Source organism: Pseudoliparis swirei, chromosome 3 (assembly GCF_029220125.1).
Source record: "Pseudoliparis swirei isolate HS2019 ecotype Mariana Trench chromosome 3, NWPU_hadal_v1, whole genome shotgun sequence".
NCBI classification, from domain to species: Eukaryota; Metazoa; Chordata; class Actinopteri; order Perciformes; family Liparidae; genus Pseudoliparis; species Pseudoliparis swirei.
The window spans coordinates 10,085,396-10,110,358 of NC_079390.1; the positions used below are offsets into that span (position 1 = coordinate 10,085,396).

Here is a 24,963-nt window from a genome sequence, read left to right on the forward strand (position 1 = left end):
GTTAGCTGGCGAACTAAAAAGTAGAACAAAAATTCATCCAGTCTTGATGCCTCCTGAAAACATTTTTTTGCCACGAAACATATTTAGTTGGACTGTGGCAGGAAGAGTGGATGGCAAATTAAAAACAATGTCTGACAGTAGATTTTATAAAACAGGCTGAGTGCATAATGCTAGCAACCTCTTTTTAATTTGTAATGTCATAGGTGGGACAGTGGGCGGTCCCAACTGTTTGAACTTAACTTGCATTTCCTGTTGATAAAGGGTATTGGAAGTGAATACAGATGAAACTTTATGGAAATATGAACCATGATCACTCATTTTGCCCGCTCATCAAATGTCTTTGGGTTTTTGCAAAGATCAAAGTTACAAGTGAGATGGCGCTCTGAGGTTTCTTTAAGTATACAAGGCCAACGGGGATGGACTGGTTGGAGACACTGGAGACTGAATGCTCAGTGTGTCTGTGGTCCGTGGTCCAGACTGAACAACAACTCTTGAATGGACTGCCTGAAACTTTGCAGAGTAACTCAAGGTCACCACAGAATATAGCTGACTGAACTTATTGATCCTCTGATCTTTCCAGTGATGCCTCCAGCAGGTTGGCATTTGTGGCGACAACTTTGGGTTGGCTTGCCGTGGATAATTTAGTAAAAATAGCCTATTTATGTTCCTGTGGTCATTTGTTATTTTTTGGCGCTGGCACAGAAGCGTTTTGATCGACAGTCTGTGTCAATGTAAGAAAAACCAATATATTTAAGGATCTCCTGAAGGGAATGTGGCACACATGTCAATCTGCATTCAAGGATTAACTGATCAGATTTTGGTGGGCAAAGGTCAAAGTCACTGTGACCTAATATCCGTACCATTCTCAAGATATCTTGGGAATGCCTTTCGTGATTTTTTAAAAAATTGGCACAAACATCCACTTGGACTCGGGGATGAACATATTTGAATTTGGTGGCCAAAGGTCATCTCTACCACACAAAGCACATTTTGGTTAACTCCAAAATTCATATGCTATAATTTTCCACATATACTGTACATAAATATATCTAATAAAATAAAGAAATGAGATTTTTGATGTAAGCTGTATGCCTTCGTCATGTTGAAGTTTACATCAAAAATGTAGTTGTTGTTGCTGCTTTTATTGTGGGAAACAATACTCCCTTTTCTGTCATGATTTTCAGTTTAATGGTACGTCTTTTGTTCATTTACATTGTTTTGATTTTCCTTGTTTCGTTTACATTTTCCTTGTGCTAAATTAAGAATAATAAAAGAATGACTCATTTCAAACATCAGCTCACTGACTGAGGAGATGGGACTTTAATCATAACACAAACATATTTCAAGTCATGTTAACAACTTTTATTTTCAAGACAACCAGAGCTATCAAGTTGGGTTATCAAACAAAAGTTTAAAATGTACATAGCTATTTTAAAAACAAAGAAATAGAAAACAAAACTTCGGAGTGTTATCTTCACATAAACGACTGTTACAGTCAGTTGACCAATTTTGGAAATCCCAACTATATTTTTGAGGTGGAACACATTCAGGTAACCTTCTAGGACTCTCCTGTGCAACCTGACCTCCCTACATGAGGTAAGAAGTGATCGGCAACAAGGTCAGAAATGAGGGACTGTACACTCGTGAATCTAATTTAATAATTCCCTATCAAACATAGTCATCATGCACATCCGAACTACGCTGACTGATACCGATACAGTCTGACACTGGGTAGCAAAATACCTTTTTGTAATGCCTCTTATAAAGTGACTCGTGGCTGAATGACACGTTTTGTCAAATTACATTTTGATCAAAATATTATTTTAAAAATATTTTTAAAACCCAATAGCTTTCACATAAATCATTATTCAATTGATGTAACTTGCTTGATGAATTTGCTTCATCCAGCTCGTTGACGGAACCGTACATGGTTCATTATACAATCTAGAACTAATATTTCACGTTTTAAAATGAATAATTATTAACCTTATTTAATCAATTAGTTTTCTTTGGGGGATCTATTTTACAATGCAGAGTGTTAACCCTTGTGTTGCCTTAGGGTCATTTTGAACCGAATCAATATTACACCCTCCCCCCGCCTTTGGGTCATTTTGACCCGATTTAATGTTTCACCCTCCTGTTACCTTTATATTTACTAACATATTTTACCCTTTGGGTTCAATTTGACGCCAGCAATTAAAACCTCCAGAAAATTATTAGAATTAATATTGTTTTCCAAGTTTAAGTGTGAGGCACTTTATGTTTGTTTGTTGAATACCGAAAGAACACCGACATTAAACATTGAATGGGGTCAAATTAATCCTAAGGTGGGGGGAGGGTGTAATATTGAGTCGGGTCAAAATGACCCTAAGGCAACACAAGGGTTAAGAGTGTAGACACAACGTCAGAGTAAACTGTTATAACCAGTTATGGCAGTTTGTTGCCGGCAATAAAATTGGCTATTCAAACTTCTTAACATTGTAAAATGACAAAATATTGTAATTTTAGTTTGTCAAACTAAATTGTCAACTGGCATGAAACAAGGGGAAAATAGTACCGGCAAAAGTCCATTTGCTAATGTGTTGACTCACAACATCCTTCTTCCCGTTAAAAATACAAGGGAATCGGATCCCTCCATGACGATATAAGCGACTTCTTCAGTCTGTCTGCTGGGATGAGCGACACCGACTCCCTCCAGCACGTGTCGAGGTCACATGATGTTCTCCGAGTCTCCCTAACTTTAATTCTGAGGAAGCAAGCGTGGAAAGAGACTAATTAAAACAGGAACATCACTTCATTATGCAGGTGGCCTCTCAATGTATTCAGTATTTTATTGGCGGTACATCTGTCACAACAGTAAATCTCACCTCTTTTTTCACATTCGTCACCGTTTATGATGGCGGAGAAGCCGGGGGACTAAATTAGAAAAGGAGAGAAATGAGTGCTGATAAGGTTAGTATAGTGAAACTTTCTTTCCAGGCCAGTTATTGGTTCTAGTTTCTAAGAGTGTGTGTTTTGTATCTTTATTTTTAGGATCAGAGGTGCAATATGTAATAAACGTTTTTGTTGTTGTTGTATATTTGTGTAAAAATGTGATATTAGTAGCATATTCATGCCCTCCCCTTCTCCTGCCTGCCTCCGAGCCACCGAATGTAAATAAGTCACTTTATTGCATTATCCTGATGAATTTTAGCACTGCATGCACAGCTGAGTTGTCTGCTGTACTTTCTAAAAATAGATTGATCAAAGGTAAACCCAATTTTTTTTTTTAGATTACATTATAGTTGGATTCATTGATTGTTTGTTTAAATGTTCATCATTGATAATATGTCCCAGGATTCGGCCGACACACACTCCAGTTGTCACAATAGTACTCTTTTTACCACCTAAAACTATAAATGCAGAGAATTTACTAAACTTTATTTGTAGTACTTCCTGCATTTTTGTACTTCCTGCATTTAAAATACCTTTATAAATGCAGGACGTGCAAACATATCTGTGCCACCTTCCGTGTGATCTCTCAGAAATACATGAAACAGCCATGAACTCTTGACAGATTGCGCCCATTTGATCGACTTTTATCGAAATGTCATTTCATGGTAAAAAATACACAACACTTTGTTGTGACCTCTTGATTAATTTAATTGGAGAAATATTTGAACAGATTATACTGTTCACAATGAGTCCACAGAATGACTCCTGAACAGCTGCAATGGTGTGCACTAGACGGTACCCAGAGCTACACAACTTCTGAAGTCAGGACCATCTCTGTGCAGAGGGAGAGGCGCATGGACCTCCTCTTCACGCCTCCTTTTAAAAACACTAATAAATAAATAATATATATATATGTCTGGGGCTCTATCCAATAGTTTAGAATTTTTAAATAATTTTAACATGACTTTGATATCAATATTATTAATGGTTATTATTAATATAACAATCAACTCATAACAATAATAGTTAATATTATCATCATTAGTATTAATTATACTAATTATTGTTACTAATAATAATAGCTTAGAGACTTATTGCATACAATGTTTATAACAAAAGTTAATGGTAAAAGATAAGGATTTCCCAAATTCTCATTAAATAAATCAGTTTAAGAGGTCTAATTTAGTCTAAGTTTAATAGAAGTCTATTCTTATATTTGTTGGCATTTAGCCTTTCGAAAACAGCATTTCTAGTGTTGTCAAAAACAGTTTGTTCTCAAAGGGTCAACCTTACAGCCCCAATGACATTTATATAACATCATACTTGTTCACCATTTGACGCTTCAATAAAAAACAAAACAATGGGAAGAATATTTTTTATAGCCTTTTTTTCTTTTATTTACCTTGGTGTGTCGGTGTGTGTGAACTTTTGTAATTTTGGAGGAGTTTTAAAGTGGCTACTCACGCGCTGACACTAAGATGTCTATCTGGGCCTTTTGGCATTAATTGAATCAGCTGTTTTCTACATACTGTGTATACCAGGGGTGTCCAAACTTTTTGCAACTAGGGCCAATTGTGATAAAGTAAAGATGCCCGGGGGCCAATAGTTCCTTTAGACATTTTTTAAACCACAAAAGTTACATGAAAATACACTGTTATAAAACAATTAATTTTTACTGTCACAATTACTTTTATTTTTTAAATGACAATGTAACCACATATAATATAACCAAGTCTGCCTTTCATTCAGTCAGATAACAATGAAAAAGCTGTATATAGAATACCTTACATTTCTATGAGTTACATAACATTGCAATTAACCTGTTTTGCACTGAATACCTTTTCAAGATAATATCAATAAAGTGCAACCTGTGAAAAATGAAACAAAATAAGATCAAATATTTGGGCATAAAGAGTTTACTGAGTGTTAGTGACACTGCCACTCTCCATAAAGCTCAATGTTGAGCTCTTGTTTTGAAGGGCAACAGCTGGAACGCTGAGAAGTAACACCTGGCAAGTCTCCAAGAATCTCGTCTGTCGCGCATGCGCAGCGTAACCGGTTAACGTCGTAACGTACACATTTACACGAAAGTCGGCGACAGTCATTTCGCTCTTTATTTATTAATGACTTAGTTTTATGTCCGTGTAGTTTGTAATATGTGAAGTTCTCAAACAAGGACTTGAAATAAAAGAATCTGCATTTACCCTCGCGCCCCACCTCATCTCTGCTCTTGAACCCGGAGCAGAGAGCGACTCTGAGACGACGTGTCTTCACCACCGTGGGAACGCAGAGGTGTCGGTTTGCTGTTCCCGCGACATATTGGACGCTCTCTGCCGGCTGGTTGGAGCGTGCTCACCTGTATGTGCTCACCTGTATGTGCGCATGGGGGCGGAGCTCCGCCGCGATACCGAGAGCCAGGAGAAGTATGAACGCCACCACGTAGAGACAGAAATGACATGCCGCTGTGTCGATACGATCAATAATATACGACCGTTTAGTTGAATAAAACAACCTGACATTACTTATGTTGTAATCTGGCGCTATAGAGAACATGTCAGTGGGGCGGACCCCCACCCTGTTCTCATGGTAGGGGAAACACTCGTAATTCCCACCGCTCCTGAAAGCGGCGGCCCTCACTGTCAACTTTTCTCCTTTTTTTTTTGCCGTCGCCATGGCAAATAGGTTTCGAGAAGGGTTCACGCCACGGATGCAGAGCCAGATACATTAGAAAGGAGGAATTACGTCTTTCAAGTTTTATGATTTATTTATTCTGACAGATCTGGCGGGCCACAAATAACATTATATGACCGATGTCGCGGGCCGTATGAAATCTGAGGCCCGCGGGCCGGACTTTGGACACCCCTGGTGTATACTATATATTTTCGAGTACCTATCCATGTGTAATTTAGACATATCCATATGCCACATTGATAGGTCAATGCCTACCCAGACAGAGATTTCCCTTCATGATACTGCTTTCTCTTTATACATCCATGGACTTTCCCCTGTCCTGTGCACAAGAACAGATGTCCTATGTCGCTGATTGGCTGGAATAGCGTTGTTGTTTGTTTCCCAGTGACAGGGCCATGAACACCTGATTTTTGTTTCATCAGAGCACACGGAACAAACAGCTAGTGGGACAATTTTAACAACAAGTGTTCTGGATTCGATCTGCTGATTGTACTTTTTATAAGTGAGACAACAGCAACCATGCAGGTTCATTGATCCTCAGCCTGTGTGCAATGAGTTTAATGAAGTGGTTTCCCTATGAACCACCTGTAATCGTCTTCAACGCCTAAGTAAATGTTCGATTTAATGATATCTAAACAATATTCATACTATACAGCTGTGTGGCAGAATAATCACTATGAGTCACAAGCTGTGCTTCTTTCCAAAGTCCAACTGTGTATGTCTGTATGTAAAACTGATAGAATACAATGTAGAAACAGATGGACTCCCACAAACTCTTCCCACTCAGGCAGTGTTGATTTGGAGTCTTCATCACTGCCTGTGTGGGGCGGGCAGTAAAGTCCTTAACTTGGACCATGCAAGCAAATCATAAAAGAGAAGACATGTTTCCACAAAGACTCGAACTAGAATCTTCATTTGGGATTTTACGACTTTATGTGTCCTGTCATCTACAGGAATGTATAAACATTCATGTCTGATCAGTGTAGTGAACTTAAGAAAAGGACAGACAGGTGCACATAAAAATATTTGACATACCTGCCAACGTGCTTGGAGGCATTCTCAAAAAACTTAGTTTTAGAGGCAACGCTGCAGAAAAAAATAAATATATGTTAGTATCATAGATAAACATATCAGTGAGATTCCTCAGTACATTCTTTTGTGATTTAACATAAAATGCACTTATCACAAGTCATAAAAGCATCAGTTAAATAATTGTAATGTGATGTAGTGTGCAGGATGGCTCACACAAACAGCTGTGACACTTATTGGAAAAGAGCCATTGATAATATTATTCTAAGAAAAAAAAAAGGCCTAACAAGCCTTATTAAACCATAACTATGGGAAAACCACTCTGTAATTTCAAGATAACGAGATTAATAACGTATAATATTTTGTTGTTGACACATTGTCACCTTTTAAATTGATATGGTGAATTTGTTAACAACTAATTGCGGATGAGAACCGGAACAATGACCGAAACACAAGATGCTAAAATTCTTCGTAGAGCAGAAGAAAACTGCAGAATCACTACAAGCGACCCCATATACAAGATCCATTGTTAAGATAATAATATTGATTATTGTCCATCCTTTGATCGGACAGTTTTGATAATCAAAGCTACTCATGCCTTCAGAGTCGCTGATTCTGCACATCTGTGTTGATCAGTATCTCAAAAGGAGGCAACGGACTTTTGGAAGACAGCAGAGTTCTTACTAGGAGGTGACCGAGGCCTCGCTGCTGGCTGCACTCGGGGTCTTTTGTTGAGCGGGCAGTCTGGAGGGGGGCTCAGGAGGCCGGACAGGGGGTCTACAAATGACATGTTTCTCTGTGGACCTTGTTCTGGTCACACCATCAGAATCTCCTGAAAGTAAAACAACCGTAATATAGAATTACACATTTTGCAATACAATTGTCAATGGCAAAATTAAGACTCAAGGCTGTGATGAGTTCAAGTGGTTCGCAAACACATTTCAACTTTCACTATGACATAAATCTTCTATGATAACAAAGGGAGAAAACCAATAACATGACTAAAATCTTAAAAGCGAGGACATGTTGCAGCCCATTTTATAAACTGACACTATTATTACAACAACACTGAACTAGAATGCCTTCTGGTTATACGTCTTCTCCAACCAGTCAACAAGTTACAGTTTACATCCATGTCTGTCCAAAATGTCTTTGTCATTTTATACCATTAAACATGTGTCACATTGTCATAATTAGCATCATGTTTTAGATTAGGACAAAAAAGACCAAATGACCAAATTCGTATCCCTTCCCCTTTGAGTCCGAGTGGATGTTTTTGCCAAATTCCCTCAAGGCGATAGATATTGGACAGAGAATGGACGGACAACTCGAAAACCCAATGCCTCTGGCCACGTCTATTGCCGACGCAGAGGCGTAAAAACCAACCAACGGAAGAGGAGAAGTGTAACAGTTTAGCTGTTTTGTAATAGTTGTTTTCATCCTGTCACACCATCTCATCAATCCAACTCCCCTCACCTGCCTCTGATCACTCCCTCGTTAGTCCCTCATTCCCTTCACCTGGTCCTCACGCCCTTCTCACCTGCAGCCCATCCCCTCATTAGTCCCTCACTATTTAGCTCCCTCACTTCCACTTGTCCTCTGCCAGATTGTCTTGTGTTTTGGTGCCAAGTTCTCCAGCGTTATTAGAGTATATTCCTGACCTGCCTGTTCTGACCTCTGATTCTCTGTCCTGCCCCTTTTTGGACTTGTTTGCTTCATCCACTGATCTCCCGGTTTTGACCCAGCCTGTTTCCAACCCAAGACAGTATTCTTTGTTACTCCTATCTGAGTCGTGCTTTTGGGTCCACTCTAATAGTGTCGTGACAAGAATGCTGGATGTAGCCACATGACAGGAGAGAACGCAACCAGCGAGCTTATTAAGAGCTGGCTGACGAGGTTTATCTCGTCTACGACTATTTGTCCCAACTTATCTGATGAAAAAATCCCAACTTTTGCTTTTCTACTTTACACAACATCCCTTTGTGTTCCCTTTTGTTAAGTTCCCATAAAACCTGGAAGAAATATATTGTTGTCAGTTAAAGATGAACAAGTATGACTGACGGAAGTTTCTCCACATGAAGACAGGCTTCGTTTTACCTTTGGGAGGTTGTCTCCTGCTCTGGAAGGATTGTACTCTGCTCACATTGACTCCAGACTCCCCGTTCGCCGCTGAAGCACAATCCGGCCTTTGCCTCGTGTCGTCGAACTTGCCGGCGTCGGAGTCAAAGTGTCTTTCCTGACGGCTCGCTGGTCTGGGCATCAATGCCAGTCTCGGAGGCGGTTCTCTTGGAACGAGTGGAGCAAGGTTCACAGGTTTTGTCCTCTGCAGAGGAACAGGGTTAGCCGAGACTTCCCTGTCAGTGACGGAGCTGGCGTTCTGGCCATCTGTCGCAAAGAAAGAACATAACCGATAAATAAATGTCAATGTTTTACTCTGTGGAGGAAATGCTCATTGTCTTCAATGTGCAAGTAAAGAAACAGCACAGCAATGTGCTGAAGGTCACAAAACAATACAATGTAATCGAATGTCAAATCTTAGTCACGCAAGCAAAGCCTTCCAGTGGTTTAAGAAAAACATTCATAGTCATACAGTGCTGGTTATTTGGCTATACAAGAAGTAAGTTAAGAATAGTTAAATATTAAACCAACACGGGCAGGAAAAGGAAATCTCTCTACCGCAGTGCACAAGAGCACCGAGACACACCCACTAAATGAGGGGTTAAAACTGAAATTTACACAATGTAGGCCTGGAAAAAGAGAAGTATACAAGAGAATAAAAAAGTGGTCTAGTTTATATATACTTATAATTTTGAAAAGAGGAGTTCCATATCAACAATTAAGAAAAGAAAATATAGGGAATTAATAGGTTTTGACTGAAACAAAAGAATGATTACATGTTAAGTAATATCTCATATTTTTGGTGGAATAGTATTTGAAGGAAATCACATTTTTTTCTGTTGTCTACTTTTAAGAACCTTCCTGCAATATTTGAATAAGCAAACAATAATCTACTGTACTACAGCATGGATAGAGTGGGTTAATGATGAGGCTGATGATGAAGTGAGCCTGATAATTACTCTGTGTGTGCTGGTAGAGGTCGTGACTAAGAGCTTGGTAAACACGAGGTGGACGCTTGGAGATGGTTATTGGTTGCCGCTTTCTCGGGGTGATCCGCGGAGGAGGGACTGGCGGGCAAGTGCTGTCCTCTGGCATATAACTGAAGATCTGCAATCAGAAGAAAACGTAGCATCCCACACTGATTTAGTGACTATTGTTATGGACTGTAACTTAAATACATGAGGAGGAGCAGAAAAAACAACAACAATAGAATAGGAAAGACAGATTACTTTTTTCACAAAACAATCGGAACAAAAGAACTCGACGCAAACACAAGATTAGTAATTTAGTGACTTCTCTGGCAAACAAATGCTTCTGCTGCACAACACCACACCCAGAAGCATCATGTTGTTTAACGTTTTGGGAAATACACTTATTCTCCTTATTGTCGAGACTTCCATGAGGAGCTCAACATGTGGAAGTATGAAGCTCCAGCTGGCTATCGTAGCTTAGCTTAGCATAAGACTAGAAACAGCCATCCTGGCTCAGACCGTTGGTATTGCTGTATCTCGTTTGTTTATAGAATCAAACATCTAAAAACGTCAATTGAGGATTTTACGACGCAGTATTTACTGGGCTATTTCTTAGACCGGACCAGTAACTTCATACAGTCTCCGCCGGTTGCCAACAATTAGTTTCACTCCCTGTGGTTTTTGGGATGATTAAAGCAAAAAAGATCGTGAGCTTTATAGGTGGATTTTGTTTCCAGTCGACCAAGTTTTTTTCACTCATTCAGTCATTGTGCTAAGCTTAGTTAGCTCGCTGCTGGTGGTAGATTCAAATTCACTGTAATTAATAAGAGGTTTAAATTTTCTCATCTTAATCTCTGCAAAACACAAAAGCATTTCCTAACATGTAAAACACAGGAAAATAAAAGGGCTAGATATTCTTCTACTATAATTCTTCGAGCATGTACCTTTTTGAAGTCCTCAATCAGAATCTCAACGACAATATTTTGGAACTTAATATCCAACATGGCCGCCACCGTCTCCTCCTTGGCTCTCAGTAGTGTGGGTCCAAAGATAACAGCCATGTTTGAAGGAGTCATTCGATTCTCTTCACTGTGACTGCACACGCTGTCAACAAACGTCAAGTAATGTAACTGTTAACACCGGGCAGTGACACCTCAGGTCACCTGAGAAAGTGATCAAGAGGTACAGTCATAAATACAGTGTATGCCAGAACTTACTTGACCAAGTGTTTAATAAGCATCTCCAACATCTCTCGATTCCTCTCTGGCAGTTTGTGGGAAAGAGAATGAATCTCACTCAGTCGAAAGTCGAGATTATCGGACTCTGTGACACAAAGAAAACACAAAGTTACTGTAGATCAAAATCACAAGAAACACAATATAGAACACACTGCAATGGCATGGGACGAGTAAAAAAGTCTCAGAAAGAGACTGAGGTCATATAATTGGGAGCCCTTATTCAAATACTGAACGACATTTCCAGGAAACTAAAGCCACGATTCGTCTTACTGTAACGTCCTGACAGAATGAGGCTGACGCTATTAAACTCATCGTCTCCTCTGTTTTACAATGAGTTTGTGTGCCATGTAGAAAACAAGCACCGGGATTTTATTGCTTCCAGACTGACTTGAACTGCTGAACCTGCAAGGCGGTGATTTACCAATGCCTCTTTTGTACATACATTGCAATGCTTGTCCGTAGTGCAAAGATACGCAAAATACACGGAAAATTGATAATAACTACCAAAACTGTAATCTGAACATCTATCCTGAACTTGATAGATTATACAAGTCAGCTGTCAGTTAAGAAAGAAATAAAGAAATTTACACTTTTATTGATCCCCGAGGGGAAATTCTTCTCTGCATTTGACCCATCCTTAGTTATTAAGGAGCAGTGGGCTGCAGTGAAGCGCCCGGGGAGCAACTGGGGGGTCAGTGTCTTTCTCAAGGACACTTCGACATGCAACTATAGGGAGAGCGGGGAACGCAACTCCGTAATTGCAACAAATGACAACATTTAAGCTACAAGTATATACAAACAGCAGCTCCTGTGCACACATCATTTTATATTTCTTCTCATTGTTGTTAACAGAAAGAATGAAGTCTTTTGATACTTTAGGTAGAACATGAATAAGCATGCATGAAATTAAACAAACATTTCTTCACTACTGAATGCGAACAGGTGAGGACAGGTTTTAGGCAAAGTCGCATAACAGAGTTGCAAACCGTCCCAATCACTGTTATATTATCAAGAGGATTTGATTTTGAGTGAAACTCCAGTGTGAGTTTGACACATCCTCTTTGCGCTGGATAATATCTCAAAAAGATCTTACTTGCAGCACACATGAAGTCTCTGTGGAGACTGTAGGTCATCAGCGGTTCAGACAAGCTCCTGCAGAGAAACACACACACACACACACACACACACACACACACTCGTAAACAAGTCCACGGCAAAAGAACTGACCACGTCAAACACACGAAAAACTAAAAGCAGCACTCACTCGTTACACAATGACACCAGCGAGCACTTAGAGAGCCTCTTTCTACACTTTCGTTTGTTATTTTAATAACAAATAATTGCTTTCATGTGCATTCGGGTCCAGATCCCCAGAGACACATGACAATCGAGCAGATTCTTGTAAAATATGTAAATGCTCGGAATATCAGGTGTTTGAAGCAGGAGAAATTCTGCAAAGTTACAAATGAGAGCCTTGATCAATTAAAATGTATGAATGAATTAATAAAATATTATATCAGTTGTATGTATTACATGAAGGCCTATCTCACAGATACATTACAGACCAGAATTACAGATAATGAAGTCAAGAACAGTCGTAGAGCTAGAGCTACAAAGTGTGATCCAGAATGTTCCACATATTAACTTTATGTATCCGACTCATGTTCATCTACAAATAGATAAACATACCTGAGATAAAACTTCAGTGCACTTGTGATGGTTTTAATGTCCCAGTCGCTGCTCTGGAGATCCACGTCTCCTGGATTTGTGGGATCTAAAAGGAGCATAAAAAAATAAAATAAAAAAAACATTAAAGATAATGACATTATGCTCAGTTCCAAAAACGCTGACAACCACCTGTGATTAGTCCCCTAATTGATCAAAGTTACTGGCTGGTTGTTGCACACACTCTAACCTTTACGGTGGATGTGGCTAACGCTGTGACGAACAGATTCCTATATACAGCAGCTAAAGAGCAACATTAGCATTCATTTGGGTTTGAATCCAAATTTGAATCAGAGCTGGGAAATTGTTCTTTGTGGGTTTGCCAATACAAGACACACCTTTAACGCATAATTATTGGATTGCATAACAATATAATATCAAGCCAATTGAAGACAGAGCCCTGCAGATTAGGGGCACTGTGAGTCAGCAACCTGCTGATATTCTCACATCAGTGGCAGAACCGGCTTTGTTTTACAAAAGAAGACAAGCACACGCGAAGAGATTCAGAGAATGGACGGTCACCATGTTCACAGTCTTGCTTCCTTACCAAAGAAGGCATTTAATAGCTTCTGCACCTGGATGTTGCTGCCAACTGTTCTGTACACTCCTTCTTGTGTGACTCCTAGAAAGAGGAGAGGAAGAGGTAAAAATACATTTGAAAAAAGAGGAGTGTAATCTGGACAAATACGGAGCGGTGGAAATGCACCCCTTCTCTTCAGAGGCGGCAGAGAGCCAGAACTGAGCAACAGATGTTCTTTCCTGATTGTGCACGCTTCATTTAACCATTTAGTTTGAGAGCAAACAATGTTCCACGCTTTGATCAAGAGTCGGATTACAAGCTTATGGCTTGAGGGTTTTCTTCTACTACCGAATAATTTTGTGACTGTACAATTATAAAGTTGCATCGGGCTTTTGTTAAAGAAATACTAGTAAGAAATCTTTGACACTATGTGTGGCGTACAGATTATTAAACTTTTGTACAATCTGAAATAGACTACTGGTATTGTGATGAAACACATGTATTCCCTGCAATAACATTTACCACATGACTCATCTACGCCCCCTTCAGGGAAAGTAAGTCAACTAACAGAGCTAAAGACAGCTGCAGATCAAGTTTCAAGTTTCAAGTTTTTATTGTCACATCCCCTTTTATACAAGTATAATCATCGTTCGAAAAAATTATATGCAAACACCACAAGCAGCAGCAGAAAAAAAAAAAAAAAGAATGAGAATATACTATATACAACATCAACAAAAAAAGAGAAGAAAAAATATATATATATATATATAATATAATAATAATATATATATCATATAAATATATATATATATAAAACAAAACCTGGAATAGGACCCTTTACCTTTTGTTTCAATGTAGTTGATGCACTTTCGCACAAACTTGAATCCAATTTCATTCAGTTCCACTGTGGAAGTAAAAAAGTAAAATTTAATTGCAAACCATTTTTCTAGTTAAAGATAAAGGGAAATATAGGTTGATGAATGACTTACTTTCAGCTTGCTTGTGAATTGGGGAATGATAGATCTGAAATGGGGAGAAAAAAACTGAAATCTAGGAAACATATGGAAAATCTAAGACTGGCCTCACAACTTGATCAATGAATATGTCTTTCTTAGAAAATAAGGGGGAAACTTAATGAGGCAGGAGGACACAACGCTGCTTAACTAAAATCAAACTTGGCTGGATATAGTGATGGCTTCCCGGGTAGTTTATGGGACCATTAACCCATTAGCCTTTGGAAATTGCATGAAAATAGTAACAATAGAAGTGGAGAGGAGAAAAAGGACGAGAGGACAAGATGAAAGAGTGTCTGTGTCTTGTTAACTGATGGAAAACCGGAAAGATCCATGATTAAAACCAAACAACCAAACAAATAAAAAGAATTGAGTTCTCTCGGGAGCAATTTAGTTTTGAAATCAAAGCATCGTCTCATTCTTCCCCGAATTCTTTTCAACTCTGTCGCCCTGCCCCACTAATGTCTGTCAGAGGTCAGGGCCAGCGACAGAGCAGCTGGAGGAAGTACAGTCGTCTTGTTTAAGGTCTCCTCAGCAAGGACGAGACCTTGTTGTCACAGACGGTTGTGTGAAATATCCCTATCACACCGTGTTATGGATTTAGTCCTGAGAAGAGAACTACGGCATAACTCAGCTTTGTTTCGGGAGGAGATTACTCGAAATCCCTTTCAAATCTAACATGAGTTTCTTTAATAATAAAAAACAAGAATAAGAAATAAGCCATGCTTTAAAACTGACAAATCCGATCTGTACATGCAAAAATAATGAAGCTGCGATCGGAGAAAGAAATTACTGGCAGAGAAATGTCATCTTCTTTCCCATGTTTGAATGATTATCTTCAGAAAAGAAAATTGCCAAAATGTCCACTCATCAAGGCGAGTTTGAAGAGGAACGTGCAAGTATTGTCTATTCGTCCAACACCTTGATGCCAAATACTTTTAACTTATAAAAAGTTCCAGTGGAAAGTGCACACAAAAGGGCCTTTAAAGTAATCTGTAAGTGCACTATTGCATAACATTTGCCATATTGGCAAACAGCTTCATGCATGCCAACCACTTTTTGGTTTGGAAATTTCCAAAAAAAGAGACTTCTTTTGCTTAAATCTGCAGATATAATTATTGATGACTTGGTTCACTGTTTTGTCAATAAAATGTCTGAAGAAAGTAAGTTTTGAATTGTCCAGAAACCTAGGAGACATCATCAGTCTGATGATAATTCTACGATAAGAATTACTTTAACAATTAATCTATCAGTTGCTGATTACTTTTGTTGCTCGACGAATCACTTCCGCTCTTGTGTCGACTCCAAGTCAGTAAGTGTCAGATGAGAGGTGGGGGTTACTAGAGGAGCAGCTAAATGTGCAAGAACATCAACACAAAGCAGAGTCAGAGGATGGTTCGTGCAGTATGTACAGATCAATGTTGAAATGCATAAGAATATGGATGCACATGCTGCACTGTGAGGCCCATATGAGCAAATAGAAAGTGTCCACCAGACTGCATGCATCTCATATATCAGCCACTCAAAACGCTAACGGGCATTTAGTGTGTAATAAATCCACCGCGGCAGAAGAGATTAATCTCACAGAACACCAGAGTTGATTCTTGTCCAGAGCAGACCTGGCAGCAGCGCCGTGTCGTGGATCTCTGCTCGACAATATTTGGGCAGAGCGACTGGAAAAGCTCTTGTAAAAATGTGCATGATATACAGAAGCCGTCGAGGAAGTTGCACAGGAAGAAAGGGCGCTGAGAAGCTTGCCTTCTGTTATTTTCACATCCTCAGGCGCTGACAGCCTATCTGCTTTGTCCACAACTCACACGACATTCGCCTTTAATAAACCTCAACCATCTCCTATGAGGACTGCAGAGAGCGCAGACAAGAAGCAGCGTTTACAACCAAAAGAGGAATCAAACTACATCGTGCATTTTTGCAACTACGACTATTTGGTGAGGCATCGCCTCAAAACTGCTGAATGCAGAGACGGTGGGAGTCGGAGCAAACATGCGGCCGCTTTTACAGAGAGTTGGCAATTAACGCCGAAACATGATTAAAGAGCAAAAGGGGAAATCCTTGGTGGTGTGAAGTCAGCCGATGGTCGAATGGGTAGGGCGGGCTTCATACCATCTCACACGTCTGTAGCCATAACGACATCTCCCTCGCCGTCTTCCTGCGGCGCTTATCAAATGCTGTTATGTCCCTTACACCATGAATGTGATTGCAAAAAAGCACAAAATGGTTTCCCTTAAACAAATATATTATTTAAACCAGCACAGTGCTTCACAAATCAGGTCTTTCAGAAGCTGATATTGTAAATATATAAAACCCTTTCAATTTGGTGCAATCTCATTAAAAAGCTGCAAATGACGTTGATGTCGATAACTGGAGCTTCTTCCCTCAAAGATTTAAGACGGAAATGTAGCTACCTGCCAGTATTTCAGGAGACTGAATTTAACACTTGTTGGATAGACTCTGCGATTCAGATTGGAAATGTAAACTCTGCTATTTTATCTTTCCATCCATCCATCCATCCATCCATCCATCCGTCCGTCCGTCTGTCTATCTAAATATCTGTCTGTCTGTCTATCTATATCTGTCTGTCTTTATATGTCTATATGTCTGTCTGTCTATCTATCTATCTATCTATATCTGTCTGTCTGTCTATCATTGGGAGTTTCACGTGTCACCACAATAACAGTGGCCATGTCTCCACTTAGTAGCAGACTCTATAATGCATAGTACATATTTTTGGCAATCAAGAAGTTTTGACAAAAATGATTTCTCGGAGAAGAAGAATCCGAAATGAGATGAGAAATGAACTCACAGGCTCTTTTCCATCCATGGCCTCCATCCACAACTTCCTGTCCCCCTCCGAAAGAGCTTGGAAAGTGACGGGTGTGTTTCTATGGAAACAGTAACAAATGCCATTAAAGAGGCAGAGGTTGCAATTAAATTATCTAGTCAGATGGCTACATTTTCCAACCATTATTGAACATTTAGTTTCAGAGCTCTGAGACAACAGAGCGAACACAATAACAAGAACAGCACAAGAAAAACTACTTTAAGCGTCGTCGCTGAAGAAACTGATTCTGCCCAATGTGTTAATGATGTAACTCGAATAAGACGAGCATGAAGAGTTTATGAGAATATTTTATTGCAATCTGTCTCCTGCAGAAGCAACGGGATCCGGTGCCAGATTTGACAGCTTATAGGCGACTGGATCAATTGTTAACAGAGACAACTGTGCTACGAGTTGAAGCTGCCAACTGCACTAATCAGCCACCACGACAACCTTAAAAACTCTAATGAACTAATGCTGAACCCTGATATCTGGAGGAGCCACATGGCTACGATGTTAGCGATGTCTGGCTTTTCCTGATTTGTTTTCCTGATTCAGGCTGGCGTCTGAAGAAAAAAAATTATAAAAAGGACTATATACACCCTATATACACTTTCACTAGGGAGGTCAAAGGTCACGGAGCAGCACTGGGAGCACTGAAGGGACATCCAGGCTCATTTTAAACCAACAGCAGAATCTTCTCCACGAGACAGCACTGCCACCTTCAGTTTATCAAACAGCCTACTCCTCATTGTGTGGTTGTTCAGCTCGCACACTGCCACACATGCGTTGCTCAACAATCTGAGACACTTTCAAGCACTTCATGACTAATTCAAGCAGCTTTGAAACCTTTAACGACAGCCTGTCGACACTCCCAAGTATTTCCACATATTTCAAGAAACCTGAATCTGACAGAGCAGACAGTGCCGCGTTAAAATGCATGCTGTACTGAACGGCCCGCTTGTATAAATATGAACTCGTTGTGTTCCTTCCCCCTGAAATTACACTGTTTTCCATCTGTTTCCAGCCCGGGCTCGTTGCTTGGGGATTGTTTGGGCGACAGTCCATTTAGCCCTCACACTCTGTCCTTGCGAGCCACCTGTTCGCCTCGCCGCCTCAACCTGTTTATCCCACAAGGCTTCTGCGTTGCCTCATCTCCCCCCCGAGTCGCAGATTTGTTTGCGCTAACCTCTCGGTGGTTTCCACGTCAAAACAAAAGCGCTTGTCGATGGACTCTGTCTTCCGGCGGATGCAGGATATCAGTGTCAGCTGTGTAGTGCCCTGGAGAGAGAGAGAGAGAGAGAGACAAGAGAGAGAGTTGGTACGTGTGACAGCAGAGGAAGCCGTCTGAGGATGTAAACTGGCTACAGGTGCTGAAGACGGCAGGTTGGTCTGTGGCTGTGAGTGTTGGGATTTATTGTCACAAATCTTGTTCTCTTTTTCTCCGTGAAGCACCTGTTTCGTTGTTGGCTTCTGTTCACAAAGCACCATGACCAGCTGTCTCCCCTCCTTGTAGCTGCAATAATATTTGACCCATGACACACCCAAAGCCCCTGTTGGGACAAAAAAGAAACAACAACAACAACAAAAAGGACAGGGCTTGTCAGACAAAAACAACAGAAGAGCGCGTACGAGTATCATGCTTCTGAGTATTATGCTTCCGAGTAAACATCCGGCACACGTACACTTCTCCTGGCAGTACAGATAGCCCTCCATGGGCAGGAAGCTGTGCATTCTATAGATCTGGGATGGGTGTTTCATTCTCTTCATCAGCTCCTCCATCTCCTCGCGAGTGCTCTCGTAGTGGTTTCTGGTCTGCAGGCGAAACCGGACGGCACTTTAGAATCGTATTGACATCCGATTACTAAGATATTAAATCTCACTGATGGCATCATGTGTTGCAGCCCTCACGTTCTGCAAGCTGAGCTGCAGTTCTTGCTTGTAAGGCATGAAGTCCTGAGTCATCTCCACTGTCAGGTTGTTGAGCGTTAGAATGCTATGCAGAAACGCCAGCACCTATACGACCAAAGCAGGAAGTACATACGACAGATATCACTCAGCGAGTTCTTCAATTTGAATATATATATTTTCTCAATCTGTTGTGACGTGACAGCAAAGAGGAAGACTAGGAGAGCAGCACCCACCGGCTCAACCACATCAAACTTCTTCCTGTCCTGCACCTGATGGATCTGGTACACATAGTCCACTGACGATTCATAGAAGTTCACGTGCTCTTTCTCAAGGAGGTCATCAGCCTGGAGGAAAAAATACAACATTTAAAAAAAGGAAAGAACATTTCAACAGTGACTTCTCAGTTCTACATTTCACTGCCCAACTGATAAACACTTGTCGTACCTCTTGAAGTTGACTGTCCTTCTTTTTCACAGAAAGATTCAGGTTTTTGTCGACCTGGGAGTGATATTTCTCACTCTCCTTCTCAAACTTCTTTTTCTTTTCCTGCAGGACAGATGTGTAATTGTGAAAATTAAACATTACATACATAAGAAAATTAAAAATGATCTACTGAAGCTAAGACAAATAGTGTTTGGAAATGTTCATCTCTCATCCAAATTATGAGCAGCTCTCATAAACTAGCAAGATTTCTTATTTGAGCTTATTTTAAAAGGCCGATATTTCAAGTTACTGTTAACATTTTTGCTTTAAAGTTTCCCATGAATCTTTGAACAAACCTCTTTGGTGGTGGGCAGACGCTGTTTTGCGATGGAGACTGCTTCGAAATTAAACATTTTTGGCATTTCTGTCCTGCAATTTCTTCTGATAAATACACTGATACCAACAGATTTGCAGAAGGCTATTAGAGGTCACCGATTTCCAACAGGGGGTGCCTCGGTATTTGGAGAAATTGTAGCTCAACTAATTTGACCAAATGGAACATGAATTCATCTGACCGGGCGCAGGGGGTCGGACAAAGTAGGGCGGATCTAGTACATTTTATTTTGACGACTTTCACTATTTGTAGAACAGTAATAACGCTCTTATGTCCTTTACAAGGACATGAGGCATTTTTCTCTATTTATCTCTCTTTGAGAAAACACAGATTTCTTATTCAGTACATTATTAGTATTGTTGTAATTAACAATTAATTTTAGTGGTATTATTAGGATGAATAAGCTGCAGGAGTTACTGGAACAATCAAAATAAGTCTTTAAAAAGCATTTTTTAATATGCACCCGTTTTCCAGGTCATGTGGTGCCTGTATATTTCAATTCTGCTTGCGTTTTAAATCAGCACAGTAGCAAGAAAGCGTCTGGTTAATAAATACAGTGAGGAGGAAGTAACACTCTTCTGATCATCAGAGCGCAATCAGAAAAAGAAAAAAACTCAAATGTCATTCTGAATAATCACGTTGATATCCCACAGAGATTCGTGATGACTTTAAAAGAAGAATAAACACGGGATCACGGGAGAAAAACTACAAAAACCTAACTACAAAAATGCTTTCGACAAAATGCTTTCAAACATTGAGGAAGAAGAGACGTGAATGTTGGTGTGTCTAATGTTTCACACATACACTCAATAATAGATTTGGGGAAGTAGCGCATAACATCCTGTCTGGTCTGTCAGAACCTCAGAAAGCATTTCAGTTATACTCTGCATCATGTTGAATCAGGATTTTACTTCTCATGCACAACAGTGCTTTGCAGTGTTGACTTAACAACTGATGATATTTGTCACATTTCACTTGAAGAGCAGATGAATCAGTAGAAACACTTACTTTTGTAAGTCCTATTTGCTCCTTTCTGAACTTCTCCAACGGCTTGATGAGCAGATCGGAGGCGTTCTGAACCTAGATGAGCAAACATGGAGCAGTTATTACAATTCTACACACAAAAAACACTCACACACACAAAATGTATTGTCTTACACTGTTAACGTGATATGCTTGTAGATACATTGGGGGGGGGGGGGGGGGGGGACCAACATGTTGAAAGAGTGTGAATGTAAAGTCTAAACATTTCTTGATAATGCTGCTCCACACCTACACCGAACATAAGCACATTCGAAGATTTATATTAACAATGGGCAGCACAGTTCATCAGATGACTTCCAGTTATAAAATTAGATCTGTATCCAGATAAGCCAGTCTAACTGGATCTACCACAGCTGCATACTTGATTGATCGTGTACGAGGATAAAACGAACAAGGTTAGTTTGAGTATATCTGATTTCTGTGAATATAAAGCCAATGGTTTAAAAAATAACACCAGCACCATAACATATTCAGTCGTTACACGACAATTAGTGTGAAATAACAGCATCAGAAACATTTACAAAAAGGGAACGAGGAACCCGAGAGGGATTCACAAGGCCACATCATCTAGGTCCGTGCCTGTGTCTCATTATAGCACATTTCAATGGACAAAGACAGATGGGATATCTATTATGTGGGAATAAAGTGTTGATTTAGCACAATAACATACAGGAAGTTAGTTATCTGTAACCGAATGTGCCAAAAGTTTCCCTTCAAGTGGTCTCATCTCTAGTGCAGGACATGTGGCTGTGGGTTCTAATATCTAATGAGGGTTTAAATGGGATGCAGAGTCAGTGTGGAGGAAGTCGATAACGCACCAGCATCATCCTGTCGTGCTCTACTTCCTGCAGGAGTCCGGCGAACTCCTGAAACGACTGAGCTGGGGAGGAAAACACAAACATGATGACCGGAATAAAGACATTGCTCATGCTTATCTTAAGTGTCTGACAGAGAAAGATTAAAAAGGAAACACACTTGCTCCAGTGTTCTAAATGTGCATTAGAATGAACTTTACCATTATAATGTAACAAGCATTTTTTAACACACAATTGTCATTAAGCTCTGATGCTAAAGTCAGAGATATGTTAAAAACTATTTGTTTGGGGATTCCTCAGTCAAGTTGTGAGGAATCACCAAGTGACTTACAAACATGTTCCTCTCCTCTGAGGTCTAGCAGGGGATGTCTTTTTGCTAATGTTGATGTTAAATGTGTATTTATGGTATTAGTACTGTCACGAATTCCCCACCTTCCTAGTTAAATTCATCCTGCGTACATGTTTCATTCACTCTCCTGTCATTCCAGATCCTGTCATCCTCACCTCGTTAGTCCCTCATTCCCTTCACCTGGTCCTCACGCCCTTCTCACCTGCAGCCCATCCCCTCATTAGTCCCTCACTATTTAGCTCCCTCACTTCCACTTGTCCTCTGCCAGATTGTCTTGTGTGTCACCGCCAACCTTCCAGCGTTATTAGAGTTTCTTCCTGACCTGCCTGTTACGACCCTGTTTGCCTGTTTACCCGACTCAAGATTTTGCCTGCCCCTTTTTGGATTTGTTGCCCTGTTGGACTGACTACCTGGTTTTGACCCTGCCTGAAACACACAGTAAACTGCCTCCTCCTGCATTCCGGTGTTTGTCGTGCTTTTGGGTTCCAGTACCTATAACCCTTACAAGTACACAGAGAAAACCTGCCGGAATATGGCATAACATCTCCTCCAAGTTGTCAAAATGTCAGTTCATCAGTCAGTAATGACAAAGTAACATTAGCTTACTGATATTAATTTCATCATCTGTCAGGGAGTCACCGATCACGTCGAACTGGTAGATGCTGAGAGTCTGGGAGAACTTCTGTACTGCCAAGGAGTAGCCTGGAAAAAAAACATTCAGTCCTTTTTTAAACATCTGAATTGAGTAACAAATGCCTCTGCCACAAATATGTTTAACAACAATATATCATACAATTTTCATTATCCTCTAAATACAATAAGATTCTCATAAAAGGTAACAGTGTTTTTCCTCTTTTTTAATCTCTGCCAGTAAGATCCAAAGTATGCAAGATATCCTTGGCAGGTTTTATCACACCAGCAGCAGCAAGGATGCGGCCTATGCAATATTTCATCCCTGCTTTGTCTGGGTTTTATTATCAAATGAAAAACAGTTTCAAAATCAATACTGGAGGGTTTTTTCTCTGAGGAGCTTGGTTACTAGACAACTCTGAATTCCTCCTTAAAACCCTCTTTGTTATGCAACAGTTTTACAATTTCCATCATTTCACAAGACAAAATGTCTGTTTTGTTAATGTAGTGTATTTAGGATTGTTGCCCAAATAGTGCCTTTTGTATTAAAGGCGTTTACTATTGACACAGTACCCGGCTGAACACACAGCCTTTTGCACAGCACTAACAGCTGCAGATCAGTGTTTACAATAATAAATAAAAAAGGTAGTGAGTCCATCTTGGAGCAGTTGACCCCCAACAACAAGCCCTCGTGACCTCTGGCTCTTCTGTGGACCCTCACCACACTGCACCGACAGGACATGTTCTGTTTGCGAGGTAAACAGCTGCTCACTGGGGATTTGGGCGGCAGGAGGGCTAACTTGGCGAGCCAAACAACAACAACAACAATGCTAGCCTTCATGGATGCCACACTGAGCCAAATAAACACATCTGCTGCGTGATGCCACTGGCACCGGTGCACACTCTCCGTGGGACTGGTCCCACTCCACCCCCCGCCGGGTGGCGTCCCAGAGGCGGAAGAAGGCACCGCAAGAAGGCAGCTGTTGTGTTGTGTTGTTATTTTGGGGAAACCAACAGAGCCGCTCGTCCTGCACATCTGCAGCAGACCTGTGGGCTTCCCCAGCCGGCTGCTTGGTCCTCTCCCAGGGGAGCACTGGCGCCTCCCTGAGCCAGCCTCTCCCACCCACATGGATCCCGCCGGGCCCTTAAAAAAAGGCCCCACTGATGCTGACCCCTCGTCATGCCACTGTCATCATGCCACCGTGTGCAATACGAACACCACATTGTTTTACCGATTGAAAAACGAGAGCGACCACATTCAACTAGTCTTACCTCTGATCGCTGTGATTACACTGTTGCCGTCTTTTATCAACTCTTTGAGGAATTTGCTCGTCCTCTCCAGCTCCAGTTCATAACACTTGAGAGTCTCCCTGAAGTCCGGGCTGTCCAGATAGCAGGCGCTAAACTCCAGAGGAGGATGCCCCATCTTCTGGGTGATATACTAATTCAGACAATATATAAAGAAACACCGGGGTTGGTTCTCGTGAGCCTCGCAGCCTCCGCTCGTCTACCGCGCACTGGTCATAGCTGCTCCGCCGAAGAGACTCTCATCTGGCCGCAGGAGCCATGGTGTCCGGGGGAGCCAGCGGTCGCCGCAGGTCGGGGATGAGGAGCGCGAGACAACGGCGTTGTGTTTACTTCCCTGTTCCCTTCAGTAGCGCGGATGGACCTGTACTTTATACGTATCCTTGTCCTCTTCGCCACTTTTTCCTTGTTGCGGGGTCGCGATTAGAAGAGCGGCTAGAATCCATTCGGACGCGTCCGTTTCAGAAATAGCTCACACTTGCATCAAAATCTCCTCCGTCCTTTGCCGCGGTTTGAAGTCAGTTTAGATTTTTTTAAGCTAGCAGCGCGCTAATAAATCACTGAATACGCGTTAGTAAATGCATACCCTCAAACCGAGATGTCATACACATCCTTTAAGTCCGACAGCTTTACAAAGAGGGGTAACACAAAGCGGAATAGGACGTAACCAACTCGCTACTCGCCGGAAACTTCCCCTTTTCCACACCCAGGAGGTTCTTAAAGGGGCTTCTGCACTCAGCTGTACTCGTGTTCAAGATGCTGCCTTCAAGTGCTGTCGGAAATAAATAAACATTCTAAAGTGGTGGTCACAACAAGGAGAGTTAAGGACAAAAATAAGAATCCAGTTATTATATATATTATAAATAAATAATGTATTGCGTTTATATGTATATGTATGTCACCTAAAACCGTGCGGTAAAACCCCAAAGAGCTGAATATATATATATATCTGAGGGTGTCACAGGATAAGATATAAATAGTAAATTACTAAATGATTTTACCCTGGATACAATACAC

At 40.7% G+C, this 24,963-nt stretch overlaps 1 protein-coding gene across 4 annotated transcripts; it reads right to left on the minus strand.

Annotated features, from left to right (window-relative positions):
- Positions 1-1,297: 1,297 nt before the first annotated feature.
- Positions 1,298-24,260, minus strand: LOC130192057 (oligophrenin-1-like). 4 transcript variants are annotated; one of them, XR_008831318.1, is made up of 25 exons: positions 23,914-24,260; positions 22,618-22,713; positions 21,666-21,727; positions 20,812-20,883; positions 19,431-19,532; positions 19,220-19,330; positions 18,987-19,091; positions 18,761-18,890; positions 18,531-18,628; positions 18,265-18,356; positions 17,061-17,139; positions 14,216-14,249; positions 14,068-14,130; positions 13,254-13,328; positions 12,671-12,755; positions 12,075-12,133; positions 10,961-11,066; positions 10,688-10,847; positions 9,732-9,879; positions 8,752-9,039; positions 7,339-7,486; positions 6,661-6,711; positions 5,881-5,944; positions 2,868-2,916; positions 1,298-2,746 (listed from the first exon to the last, which is right to left on the minus strand). XR_008831318.1 is itself a non-coding variant. In XM_056411902.1 (24 exons), exons 1-23 carry the CDS (start codon positions 24,065-24,067, stop codon positions 2,892-2,894), a joined length of 2,343 nt encoding a protein of 780 aa, XP_056267877.1. In that variant the 5' UTR covers positions 24,068-24,260; the 3' UTR covers positions 1,298-2,746; positions 2,868-2,891. The 4 variants fall into 4 exon arrangements, 2 of the variants coding, with proteins under 2 accessions (XP_056267877.1, XP_056267876.1); XR_008831319.1 differs by lacking the exons at positions 22,618-22,713; positions 23,914-24,260 and adding an exon at positions 22,244-22,550 and having other exon boundaries at positions 21,666-22,213; XM_056411902.1 differs by lacking the exon at positions 5,881-5,944.
- Positions 24,261-24,963: the final 703 nt, after the last annotated feature.

Bases quoted from the DNA above. Each gene is read 5' to 3' on its own strand.
- LOC130192057 (XM_056411901.1), bottom strand. From the start codon at position 24,067: ATGGGGCATCCTCCTCTGGAGTTTAGCGCCTGCTATCTGGACAGCCCG. The intron at 18,357-18,530 runs GTGCTTCACGGA...CTCTCTCTCCAG, and splicing joins AGAAGCCAACAACGAAACAG to GGCACTACACAGCTGACACT. The intron at 12,756-13,253 runs GTAAGGAAGCAA...TGCTCCTTTTAG, and splicing joins GCTATTAAATGCCTTCTTTG to ATCCCACAAATCCAGGAGAC.